The sequence below is a fragment of the Crinia signifera genome, chromosome 1 (assembly GCF_055691185.1).
Source record: "Crinia signifera chromosome 1, ASM5569118v1, whole genome shotgun sequence".
In the NCBI taxonomy this organism is placed as follows: domain Eukaryota; kingdom Metazoa; phylum Chordata; class Amphibia; order Anura; family Myobatrachidae; genus Crinia; species Crinia signifera.
In genome coordinates, this window is record NC_139217.1 from 58,459,930 (window position 1) to 58,473,095 (window position 13,166).

Sequence of the window (13,166 nt, forward strand, 5' to 3'; positions counted from 1 at the left end):
TACCAGCAGGAGAATTGGAAGGTTGGACGAATCTCTTTTGAAGAGTCTTTCTATTGCAAGATGGCAGGACCTGATTCTTAGGGACTGATACCGGGTAGATACGGCCTGTCGGAGGATTTTCCCTTGAGAGCAAATTGATGGAACAATCCCTCTCCCAATAAGGTGGCAAGGTATCGACAGGCTGCGCATCTATATGGTCTCTGTAGGTGTCAGGCTGACCAGGAAATGGTGCGACATGCGTGGAACAGGTTGGCAGCGCCGGAATAGTACAATGCTGATGACAAAGCTGATGACAATATGGACTCCAATGCTTCAACTGTAAAGTGGACCAGTTGATACTAGGGTTATGGAGTCGGAGCCATGGAAGCGCCAGCACAATGTCATAGGATGCTTTGGGAATCACAAAGAATTTTATTAATTCTTGATGCAAAGTACCAATTTTTAGGAGGACAGGTTCAGTACGGAAACGAACCTCACTGCCAGGAATCTTGCTGCCATCCATCGCTGTAACAGAGATAGGCGGAGATATGGGTACCAGAGGAATTTTCAGCTTGGAGACAAGGTCATAAGAGATGAAGTTTCCACCTGACCCGGAATCTGCTAGGGCAGAACTGGGTATGGGTCCGGCTGGAGTCTCGAGGGACACTGAAAGGACAAAGTCATTATCATGAGGAGATTTCACAAGTTTACCCAACCTGACTTCTCCATTACAGGTCAGGCCTTGGCGTCCTCCTGAATGCTCAGGACAGGCATCAATGAAATGATTGGAAGCAGCACAATATATACACAATCTATTGCGCTGCCTGCGGGCACGTTCGACAGGAGTCAGGCGTGATCTACCAATTTGCATGGGTTCTTCACGGTCAGGAGACACAGAACGTGATTCAGGAATCTCTCTGGGAATTAACTTCTTTTGTTTTTCAAGACCTCTCTCACGGAGGCGTAAATCAATCTTGACACATTGGGAGATAAGGTCTTCCAACCGATCTGGAAGATCCCGGGTTGCCAGCTCATCCTTGATGCGATCTGATACTCCTAACCAGAACGCAGCTGTCAAGGCTTCATTGTTCCACAGTAACTCGGATGCCAAAGTCTGAAAGTGGACCACATATTGCCCCATGGGCCGAGATCCTTGTTTGACCTGAAGGATATCTGTGGAAGCAGAGGCTGAGCGACCTGGTTTATCAAAAATACGGCGAAAAGTCTGGATAAACATGTCATAGTCTGCAAGGAGAGGATCAGACTTCTCCCACAGCGGTGATACCCACTCGAGAGCAGATCCGGAAAGCAATGAGACGATATATGCAATCTTTATTCTAGCTGTGGGGAAGTTGTGAGGTAACAGTTCAAATTGAATTTGACATGATTAATGAATCCCCTGCAGGTTTTGGAATCACCGGCGTATTTGCTTGGTACCGGCAATTGGAGACTGGAATGGGAAGCGGGTGGTAAAAAATTTTGGACAGTCGACACATGAGTTGACAATGACTGCTGCATTGTATCCAATCGACTGGATACCTCTTGAAGATATTTTATCACTCGCTGCTGAGTGGCTTCTTGAGTCTCTATCCGAGCGGTAACATTTTGGATGACCGCTGGTCCCACACTGGGGTCTTGAGCCGAGTCCATCGGCCTTGAACAAACTGTCAGCGCAGGCGGTTTTTGTGTTCCCGGCTGTGACCGTGGTGGACCAGTGGAGGGCGCTGGATAGTTGAACGCAGGAGGTTTGATATGAGACATACACGGGGGGGATCAGGGTACTGCGAACCAGAGTGTTGGCGGAGACCAGGAACAGGGGCGCGGAGTCTAACCTGCCAGCGGTATTCACCAGGGAGCCCCGCAAGGAGCTTTGGACTTAGCTGCGTCTGACAGGCAGGTCGCGGCCCCCTGCCCTGGCCCTCTGGACGCAGGCTGGCGTGATGACACTTGAACGTGGAGAGTCCCACGAGAGAGGTGCAATCGGGGAATTACTGGGAGGTGTCGACTTGTGATGTCGACCGTGGTGTCAACAGATGAGGGAAGGCCCCAGGGTACTTGCTGGAAGTATAGGACGAGATGATAAAGTCACTATGAGCACAGCAGGGAGTAGACAACCCCGGAGTCGACAGAGTCTGTCGGCAGTTTTCAGGACAAGGTGGAAAAGTCACTGATGGGCTGAAAAGCCAAATGATGTTTGTAGCGGAACACCGGCTACTCAACTGCAGGGATGGAATCGCAGGAGTCTTCTGGAGATGGAGAGAACCAGGTAAGTATCGCAGGTGCAGGTGTACGCTGGAGATTGAGACACAGGAGAACCTGGAGATCTCGGAGCCTTGGAAACTTCTCTGACACAGGAGATTCTGGGAACAGGTAAGCAATTGTTCAAGGCAAGGAATGAAGGCCCAGGGCCTGAGTTATATCCCCCTTGCCTTTCTGTGATTGGCTGCCAGCCGCAGCACTAATCAACACTGGGGAAAGACAGACACACCTGATTACTGCACAGGTGTGTGTGGGTCAGGGATCAGGCTGCAGAACTCAGGGAAGTTCACTGGAGACTTAATCAGTGGGAATGCAGGGCAGCTGCAACAGCAGCAGCTAGGAGCAAACAGGCATAGAAACCTCAGAAACTGACTGAACCAAGTCAGGTTCATGACACTGTGCAATTACCATACCAAACTGTAACACAGTTGGTACTGATACTTCCTATAGCACAGCGATAAAAATTCGTCAATATTCCTCCCGCCAATTTTTGTCTCTTTAACATTCTCAGGAAAAAGAGTCGTTGATGGGCCTTCCTCACCAAGCTCTCAGTATTAGTTGACCAAGAAAGATCCTCTGAGATGCTAGTACCCAAAAACTTAAAGCTTTTAACCCTCTCTACCTCCGACCCTTCTATCTGAATAGGCCTTGCATGCTCAGTCTTATTTTTCCTAAAATCAACAATAATCTCCTTCGTTTTTTTAGCATTAAGCAACAGATTATTGATATCGCACCAAGCGACAAGAGACCATACCTCCTCCCTATATGCTATTTCATCATTGTCAGTTATGAGACCAATTAATGTTGTATCGTCTGCAAATTTAATAATGGTATTAGACGGATGAGCTGATCTACAATCCCAAGTAAACACCGAGTACAAAAACGGACTCAATACACAGCCCTGAGGCACCCCTGTATTCAATACTAACGGTGAATCTAACAACCTGCGGTCTGTTAGTCAAAAAGTCCGCAATCCAATTACACATACAGCTATTGATGCCCAACCCGGATAATTTATTAACCAACCTGGCTGGGATCACTGTATTAAATTCTGAGACACCGTTGAGAAGATTGTTTTCTGAGATCTACTAAATAGCCAAGTAATATATGTATACCATGTCCTCTGAATGCCGACTGTAGGGTTGGGTATGGGTCATTAGGTCAACAGTGTCTAAGTCAATAATTTGGTTGACCACTACTGGTGGACAGGCATTAGATAGACCCATGAAAAACATGGTTGACATGTAAAAGGTCAACATGTGTTTTTCATATTTCTTGCGTCTGTGTCAACATAGGTCGAGAAGGACACCGTTTAAGTGTGCCGCGTCTCTTTGCATGGCAAGTGCTCGGCTCACTATTTTATTCTCACTGTATGCCTGCTGGGGTGGTTAAGTATGAACAGGTCAATTTAAAAATAAAAATCATGAGAAATTCATGTCGACCTTTTGACCATGTCAACGTTTTGACCATGTTGACTCTTTTCAAGAGTCGACCTAATGCCTGTCGACCAATAGTGTTCGACCTATTGACTGTCAACCTTCACACTTTTGACCTGATGACTGCGTACCCTATTCCTATTCAGGGTGCAGACCCTCAAATGTAAAACTATTGATGACTTTGGGGGGAGGCTTTTGCTGGTTAACTAGGTATGGGTCATTGGGTAAGACCAATATTAGGTCGACATGCATTGAGTCGACATGCAAAAAGTCAACATGGTTGGAAGGTCGACACAAGCATTAGGTCGACAACAGCTAGGTCGATAGTCAAAAGGTCAACAGGAGTTTTTTACTTTTTATCCTGAATGTCGACATGGTTGACATGGACGCCATCAAAGTGTACCTCGCAGCACTCGCCATGCTTCAGGATCACTATTCTAATCTCCCTCCACTCCCTAATGGGCGGTAGGGCATGAAATACCACCTGTCAGCACATGTCGGCTCAAAGAAGAGTGAAAAACCCATGTCAACATTTTGACGGTTGACCTAGCCATTGTCGACCTAATGCTTGTGTCAATCTTCCAACCATGTTGAATTTAGGCATGTCAACATATATCATGTGTTGACCTAAGGTACGTCAACCTTCACCGGTCAACCCAATGCATGTCGACCTTATTGACCGTATACCGTTAAACTTCCACTGTACTTTCTGTGTAGCATTTATATTTGGATATAATACAGTACACACAAGTGAAGCATTTAAAGCTTATTGCATCTGCTTTATGCCAAGCTGTGAATTGCAGTGAAGGGTAATTTGAGCGTTCTATACTGTATGACAAAACCATCTGCTCTCTTTCCAAGAGGGGGATTGTTACTTTGCACAAGCAGCAAAAATAATTTTGGTCAACCAGAATTTTTTTAAAAGAAGAGGATATGCAAAGGTCGCCATGGACACCCCACCCACGCTTATATTTTATGGATGTTTAGAATATAACATATATGGTGGTACTCCTTTAGAGTTTAGATTATATATGAGAGAACGGAAATAAAGAAACTCTTTTGCTGGGGCAGTACTTTCTTTAGATCATGAAAAAATATAAAAATATTTTATTATAATTGGATAAAAGGACATACATAACATATAACACAAAAAGACATACAGGGGTAAATTTACTAAGATGAATCCATAGAAAAAAATTTGTATTATCATAGGAAAATATGATTTTTTGTGGCGTATTCGGATTTTTGGAATTTACTATGCCAAAAATACGAATTTTCCTATTCGTATTGATGGGACATTTGTATTTGTATTTACAAATATAAATGAATACACCATCGATACAATACGACAGGAATCACCATTCAAAAGAATGGTGATTCCTGATTTACTAAGCGGCCATATTGAAAATATGCATAAAAATATGGCGTAAAACGGCCGCGAATGGCCGGCCAAATATGGCAGGAAAATACACTTAATTTTCCTGTCGTATTTGGCTTTAGCCTGCATGGATCAGTCAGATCCGTGCGGGCTTCAGTGTAAAAATAATATAGAAAAATAAATAAATAAAAAAACAGCGTGGGGTCCCCCCCCCCCATAGCCGTAACCAGCACCAGGCTGAAAGAGCCGGGCTGGTAATAAAAAAATCAGGAAACTCGGGGGGCGTGGCCAAGCTGCCGAACTGAGAGGACGCAGCTCTCCACCTCTGGGGCCAAAAATGACTACCTAGAGTCCTTCCCCTTACCTCTCGAGCCCCAGAACATCTTACCCCTTCTCTCCCCACCTGTGTAGTGGAGCTGGGGGACACTCCGGGAGTCCCTGCGGGTTGCGGCCTACACGCCGGGGTGAAGCCGGGGACTTGATTTCTGAGACGCCCGCGGCGCTGTTCCCGGGGTGACAACTGGTGGGCGGGGGTGCCTGCTGCGGTGGCGGCTCCCTCTTGAGGAGACAGACCCCCGCTAGTTGTCCGGAGGCCGGGGGCTGCCCTGAGGTCTCTCCAGGACCTGCTGTGGCGCCGCTGGAGAGCCTCTCTTTACGGGACCTTCTGCTGCAGTGGTGTGGCGGCCATCTTGACAAAGGAGCCCAAGGCCTGCTGTGACTCCATTCCTGACTCTTCGTCTTTCCATCCTGACACACAAGGGCACAGTAAGTGGATCTGGAGACCATACTGCCACTTGACTTAGTCTGTGAGAAGTGGGGGACCGGCTGGAGTCTGAGCCTAATTATTCCTGACTGGCGCTTCATTTCAATCCTAGTGAGTAGATACCCCTAATCTGCCCTGCTCCCCAAGTGTATAAACCAGACTGACTCTGGTGGTGGTGTAGAACGGTGGGGCTGCAGAATTGACGGGATCTGCCAGAGCCAGTGACAATTTTAACAAAGGGTTAACTAATTCCCTTTCTTCCTATTATAATCTTACAGCCTTTATTTTAATTCCTGTCTTGGAGCGCCACCGTAATAATACTTCAAGTTGGCAGTTTATTCCTAGTTATATACCTGTTACCTGTTCTTGGACCAAATAGTGCAGGTTGGCCCTCAGGACAAGCATGATATATTAACCACCTCTACTTGCAGGCCATGACGCCCTAGCCACCCATGCAATATGGGGAGGTGTGGATGCTGACCCCCCCTCTGGGCTCACACTACCTAGAATCCTTTGAGATGCGCTCCTAAATTGACAAGACTATTCACTCACCGCTGATCCATATTTTATTTACTGATGGGGAAGACTAAGAAGGGCCTGCAGACGCCGGTGTCCAAATATCCAAGTGTCAGCCAACCACAAACCAACATAGTCCATTACCTCAAACAAAGTACTGATACTACCGCCGAAGATACTCAAACATTTTCGGAATCATCACAGTCTCCAAAAGATCCTCACTGTATGGATCCTTCACCAAACCCCACCTCAGCATCGAATTCAGAAGTCACGCTAACTGAGGTCTTAACGTACCTTCGCACCCTGCCGACCAAAGCAGATCTCCCATCCAAAAAGGTCTTCCTTGTCCTGGAACAATCACTGCGAGAAACGATCAAGCTGGAAATATCTGCGCTTCAATCTGAACTAAACCAGACAACCCAACGAGTCTCCGAATTAGAAGACCATACCGGGGATATTGTAACCTACCAGGACAAGCTCTACGAAATTTCCTTCATGCATGCCCAGGAACTAAAACTCCTTCAACGCCGCCTCAATGACCTCGACAACAGAGGGAGGAGGGATAACCTGCGGATACGCGGCCTCTCAGAGGACATCCAGTGCCCTGGCCTAGTAGATGCCCTCACAAAAATCATTAATGAAATAACGAATGCCGCGCCTGACAACTCCATTCTCTTTGACCAAGTGCATTGCACCCTACATCCCCGAGGGCTGCAATCTGAAAAGCCCAGAGTCGTCATCCGTCGGCTACACTACCACAAAGAGCGTGAGGATATCCTGAACAAAGTTCGGAAGTTGGAGGCCATTGAACTTAATGGTGAAAGAATTCAAATATTGCCAGACCTTTCTTGGAGCACCCTGCAGCAAAGGCGTCTGCTTAAGCCCCTAACAGATCTACTGAAACACAAAACATTTGATTTAGATGGGGCTTTCCACTAAGCATTCAGGCTTCTAACGAGGGTAAACAAGTGACCCTGCAAAATTCAGACGATTTAGATCCATTCTGTACGGCACTTGGTTTAACCAAACCACATCTTGCTGATTGGATTCACCAAACATCTTGTTTGGACCCTCCTCGTCCCCCGACCGGCCACGTGCAGTGGCAAACAGTGGGTAAAAGAGCCCACTCTGCCTCATCTCAGAGCAGTCCAACCTGATACCTGCTCCCTTTTGATAGACTGCCCCACAGATAACAAAGAGGAGGGTTTGTCATAATTGTAAAAGTATTACACTGTCGGTTTTACTTGACGTTTGACGATGTTCTTTAGATTCATTTAATAATTCTGACATCCTGTGGAGTTTTTACTCCTCACATTTAAATGTTGAATTGTTATTACACTGTTTGCCCGCACTCCTAGGCCCCTAGATCCCACCTATTGTTTAGAAGGTGGCCTGAATGTCTCTGGAGATGATTAACACTAGTTTTAAAAGTATTAATTGTTGATCTCCCTTTCCTAACGAACTATTCCTGGTATTCTTATACCCCAATAGTATAGAGTTACTAGTTTATCAATCTCTGTTGGCCTTAGGCCGTAATCTGAAGATTTATTTATTTATTAACAGTTTCTTATATAGCGCAGCATATTCCGTTGCGCTTTACAAATGGGACAGTGATACAACAAAACAGTGTATTTACAGACAGTCAAAAGGTAGGAGGGCCCTGCTCGCAAGCTTACAATCTAAAGGGAAATAGGCATTGATACATAAGGGTAGATACTGTGTTCTTTATTGCATCGATTCAACCAGAATGCAAGGTTCTATGACTGGTTCTGGAATTTGATAAGCTTGCCTGAAGAGATGAGTTTTTAGGGAACGCTTATGGGTTTGGAGACTGGAGGAGAGTCTTATTGTGCTTGGGAGGGCATTCCACAGAGTGGTTGCAGCCCAAAGAAAGTCCTGCAGTCGGGAATGGGAGCGAGTAATGAGTGTGGATGAGAGACGCAGATCTTGGGAGGAGCGTAGAGGTCGTGTTGGATGATATTTTGAGATAAGAGAAGATAACAAATATCCAAGACTACATGTTTCAGTAGCTATAGAGTAAAGTTCCCTCAATACTGCCTGATTCCCCTCGTTTACTCTCACTTTACTTTATCCTCCCCAACGACTAACCTCTTGGCAGTAAGGTACACATTAGGAGTATTGCTCAAAAGAGATTTCCTCTTAAAGATTACCACAGTCTGCAGAGATGAATAGTTCTTGTAGTACGTTGCGCTTGATATAATGATTCTTCTTACCTTAATATGTATGCAAAACTTAATGGATTCATAATTTTCCTAAACCTAAACTAGAGTCCGGTTGGTGGTTGCGCGCACCAACCCCAGTTAGGGTGTACCACATATTCCTTGGATCGTGAGGCACCGTACTGGTTCCAAAAGTGGTTTAAAATTTTTCGTGTTATATGTTTGTAATTTATCTAACTTTTATGATGTCTCTTTTTTCCCCTTTCTTTTTGCTGCACCCTCCATCTTTCTTTCCTCTACACCCCCGCTTAAGGATCACCCCATTTGTGCTTGTCCTGACGTGACTTGGATGCACTTTATGCAAGTATCTTCCCAACAGCTCTGACATGACTCCGGCCAACGCCACATCCCTTAACTTATGCTCATTGAATGTAAAAGGCCTTAATATACCTGAGAAAAGGTCAACACTACTTAGGGAACTCAGGTCCAAAAAGATAGATGTGGCTCTCCTACAGGAAACACACTTCAAATTGAGAGCCTCGCCTAGATTGAGCAGCCATTATTACCCCCTAACATATTGTAGTAACAAACCGATGGGTAAAACCTTGGGGGTTGCCATATTGCTTTCTTTTAGGTTACATCCATTAGACATCTCACATCACATCTTAGTGGAAGGACTAAGTGCTTTAATGCTCATTCTTCTCTCAAAAATATACATTTGTTAACGTCTACTTCCCTAATATTAAACAACGGCAATTTTTTGGAAAGGTCTTGCACCTTATTGAGGGAGGGTTGTCTTGTGTTGGGAGAAGATTTCAACTGGTCGCTAGACCCCCTCATAGACTGCAATCCAGTCCCAAACTCCCCCCGCATACGAGATCATCGTAAAATCAAACAGCTGCTGCATGACCACCAGGGTACACCATTCCTCAGTAAAAGATTATACTTATTTCTCAGCCCCACATTCTGTATACTCATGGCTGGATTACTTCCCTATAGACCATCAGTACTTATATCACTTTATAAATAGTGAAATTGGACAGATCACCTGGTCTGACCATGCTCCTGTCTATGCCATACCTTCCTCCCCTCTACGCCGGTGGTCCTGAGATGTCCCTGCGGTCTGATCTATAAATTGTTTAATATATTGTAACTTTTGTAACAATCCACTATGTTACACAGGAGTAAGTGAGATTGGGTCTATCAAACTGGATACAAGGAAACTCAGATGTTAGGAACCATGATTAATGGTTCAGTTCTGTTTTGTGTTCTGTTCAGTTTGTGTTTAGCATTTGACTCTCTGGTGGCCTCCAGTGGTAGGTCTGTGCCATTACAGCTCAATATTCTGTGAACTTAATTTATTCACAAGTTTGAAAGGTAAAGAGCTCGTTATCACAGCTTGGAGCTGCCTGGATCTCTCCCATGTGAAACTAATCACTTGAGCCATTCTTAAGGCATTCTCTCTAGCTCTGCCCTGCCAGTGATTGCTTCAGTTCCTGAGTCCTAGCTTCCTGTTCCTTTTGCAGGTAGCTGCTAGTTCCTGTTTCCTGCTGGCCTCTGTCAGGTTACAGCTCTGGTAGGAGCTCACCAGCCATCTGCTGGTCTTTAGTTCATTTCTCCCTGCACTCAGCCCAGTGTGCAGCCTTCCTAGCCTGTGGCAGTTCCAGCCTGCTTACTTTCAGTAGCAGAATCCTGTCTCTCTGCTCCAGCCTGTCCCAGCCTGAGCCGTACCATCCTGAGCTGCTGGATGTTCCACGGTCCTCCTACACCTGTTCCAGGTCATGTAAGTGCTCCAGTGGAGCCTGGTTTTGTTCCTTTATTTATAAAGTCCTGGCAAGCTGCCATATTCCTTCCCTGAATCAGTGCCTGTCAGTGCCAGGGAATTCTTCCCTGTGGTGGTTCCCTGTCTCTTCAGCTGGTTCCTGGTCTCGTGAGTACCCCTGCTAGGTGCCTGGATTATTTCCTTATTACTTGTGGCTCTCCTGAGCATATCTTTATTTACCCACCCTCTGCTTGGTGTGCAAGGGTGTCCTTTCAACCGTATGCTGTAACCGTATTTCCTTTTGCTGGGGTGCTAACTTCTGGTGCCTTATTCTGTGTTCAGTGCGTATTGTTCGTGGTGTGCTTTTTGGTGTGGTGTAATTTATTCTTGTATGTGCAACGCGGTCGCTGGTGGTTGGTGACTATGTCGCTGGCGCAATTAGCTGCATTAGTCAGTTTGGGCAAGTTGCCTTCTTTCTTATTTTTCCAGTCAGGTGTTTTAGTCAGTTCTCCTTTTGGCTGTACCCTTGGGGGGTCGCTGACTCTTTGTCCCCACATAACACCTGGTTGCATCGGAGCTGTAGCGGGCCTAACTCGCTACTTCAAACGTGGCGACTACAGCCGAAGCCTAGCATCCACAGGAGTCAGTCACCTCACCTTGGGGGGTCAACAGAGTCAGTGTAGGACATTGCCGTGGCTGTCCTAAACAGCAGTCACGGCTGCGGGTTCACACCCGAAACCATAACATCAGAAAGAGTGAAATTATAAAGAAGACATTATTTTATCCAATTATAATAACATATTTTAATATTTTTTCATGATCTAAAGAAATAAGTAGTGCCCCAGAAAAGGAGTTTCTTTGTTTCCGTTCTCTCATTCCATAACTCCCATGTACCCATCCTAATATGAAACACACAGGACCCATTCACTTACCTCCCTAGACGGTTCACCATTGGTATCACAATCAGGGCCCCTACAAGACCTCCAATGGCAAAGATTGATACAGTAACAGACCACAGTATAGAGATAGAACCGCTGCTCATTGGCTGGTTGTATCTCGATGACCAGCTTTCATTGTAGAATTGACGTATGTACTGCAAAGAAATATAAAACATTAAATAAAGGACACATTGCCGAGGTCAGACAGGACCCGGCTCTAGAAAATCTAGGGGTGAAAATTTAACTTTTAATTTCTGTTTATCGGGGAGATATTTCAAAGCTTGGAGAGTGATAAAGCAGGGAGGGATAAAGTACCAACCAGCTCCTGTCATTTTTCAAACACAGCCTGTAACATGTCAGAAGCTGATTGTTTAGGACTTTATCTCTCTCCAAACTTTCATATATCTAACCATATATAATTTTCAGACAAATTAGAATAATATATCTATATTTCTAATTTGTTAAGAAAAAAATTAAACTGTTGTTTCCCTGAGTAGATCTTTTTTCACATGGTAACCCCTATTACACGGATTAATTAATTGAACCTGATTAGTGAGAAAACAGATAAGTGAGTCACCTCTTTTTGTAAATCCAATGTGCTATCCCTTGAGATCCCACTTAGGGACATATGTACTAAGCTTGAAAAGTGATAAGATGTTGAGGAACTACACATCCCAGGATGCTTTGCTTTAGTTTTGCTATGTGGCCATGCTGAAACTGATGCAAGGCATGCTGGGATGTGTAGTTCCTCAACATCTGGAGGGCCGCAATTGCCCAGCCCTGCACTATAGCCTAATGGGTACCGGATGACTCACCAACAGTCGGGATTCCGCTGGTGGTTTCTCCGACATCAGAATTCTGACTGTTAGAAGCCTGACAGTTGGAATCCCAACTTATATGGGCTATTTTCCCTTGTGGGAGTCCCACAGCGTGGCGAGCACAATGAGCCCTCTAGGGGCTTCAATGCGCTTGGCCGTCCCAGTCTGGCTCCTGACAGTAAGTTATACCATACCTAGCCTAATTACCTATATCTATATATGCAACCATCATGGCTCTGAGACATCATCAGTAGTGCCAGACAGTGGGCCTGGAAGGTGGTGTGGACCCGGTGGGCAGTGGCGGCAGCAGCAGCGTGGGAATCGCCAACAGGTATTTATATGTGTATTTTGTCTGTAATGTTTTTTATCTTGAAAATGGTTGATTCAACCAAAATGTCGATCAGAGATGCAGTCTCCTGAGCTTTTACCTTCATTTTCAAGCCCTGAGAGTGCCATCCTTCCAGTGCTGTGTGTGTGTATGGATGGATAGATATACTGTACATACATACATACATACATACATACATACATACATATATACAACACAGTATTGCAGGTCCCCACAGGTTCCCGGAACAAGCACGTCACTGCAGCGTAGTGTGAGCTGTTTGAGCAGTCCACAGAGAGTGATTCAAAAGAGCTCATTTTATTTCATTATAGCTATTTATGGATAAAAGCTGTTGTACACATGACAAGTCCAAATCAATGAGAGACATTGAGAAGTTTAAGAACCTCTGGGCTATAGAGATAACATATTTAGCATTTTGTTTGTTAAGCATTACAAAGTCTAGTATTGATAATGAAAATGGGCAAAGGTTCAATTGATTTCGTCACATGGGAATTGTTTTTGTGTTCGCACTTGATTGTTGGAAAAGAGTAACGAATGGCCTGCCAACAGTACTGCTAGCAATGTAGGTTTTGTAGACGCCTCTGCACGGGTATTTGAGGCACACATTGGTTCCTCCATATATGGTAACTGAATTAGTAAATAACAAAAAAGTAAATCAATGTTGAGATAAAAGATGCAATTTCTGATCTCATTGAAATAACAGAAAATATATAAATTTTATTTAAAATTTGATATTGTACTACTAAGCTACTAGGGATACATTTATACCCCTTTAACACTGCACAAAC

The 13,166-nt window shown here is 44.9% G+C and overlaps 1 protein-coding gene across 1 annotated transcript in view; it reads right to left on the reverse strand.

Moving 5' to 3' along the window:
• Positions 1-13,166, reverse strand: part of SLC2A9 (solute carrier family 2 member 9) — a 278,105-nt gene that overhangs the window by 206,397 nt on the left and 58,542 nt on the right. Inside the window, exon 5 of the mRNA XM_083157786.1 lies at positions 11,206-11,366. Within this exon, the coding sequence (XP_083013912.1) occupies positions 11,206-11,366 (161 nt within the window). The remainder of the gene's footprint in view (positions 1-11,205; positions 11,367-13,166) is intronic.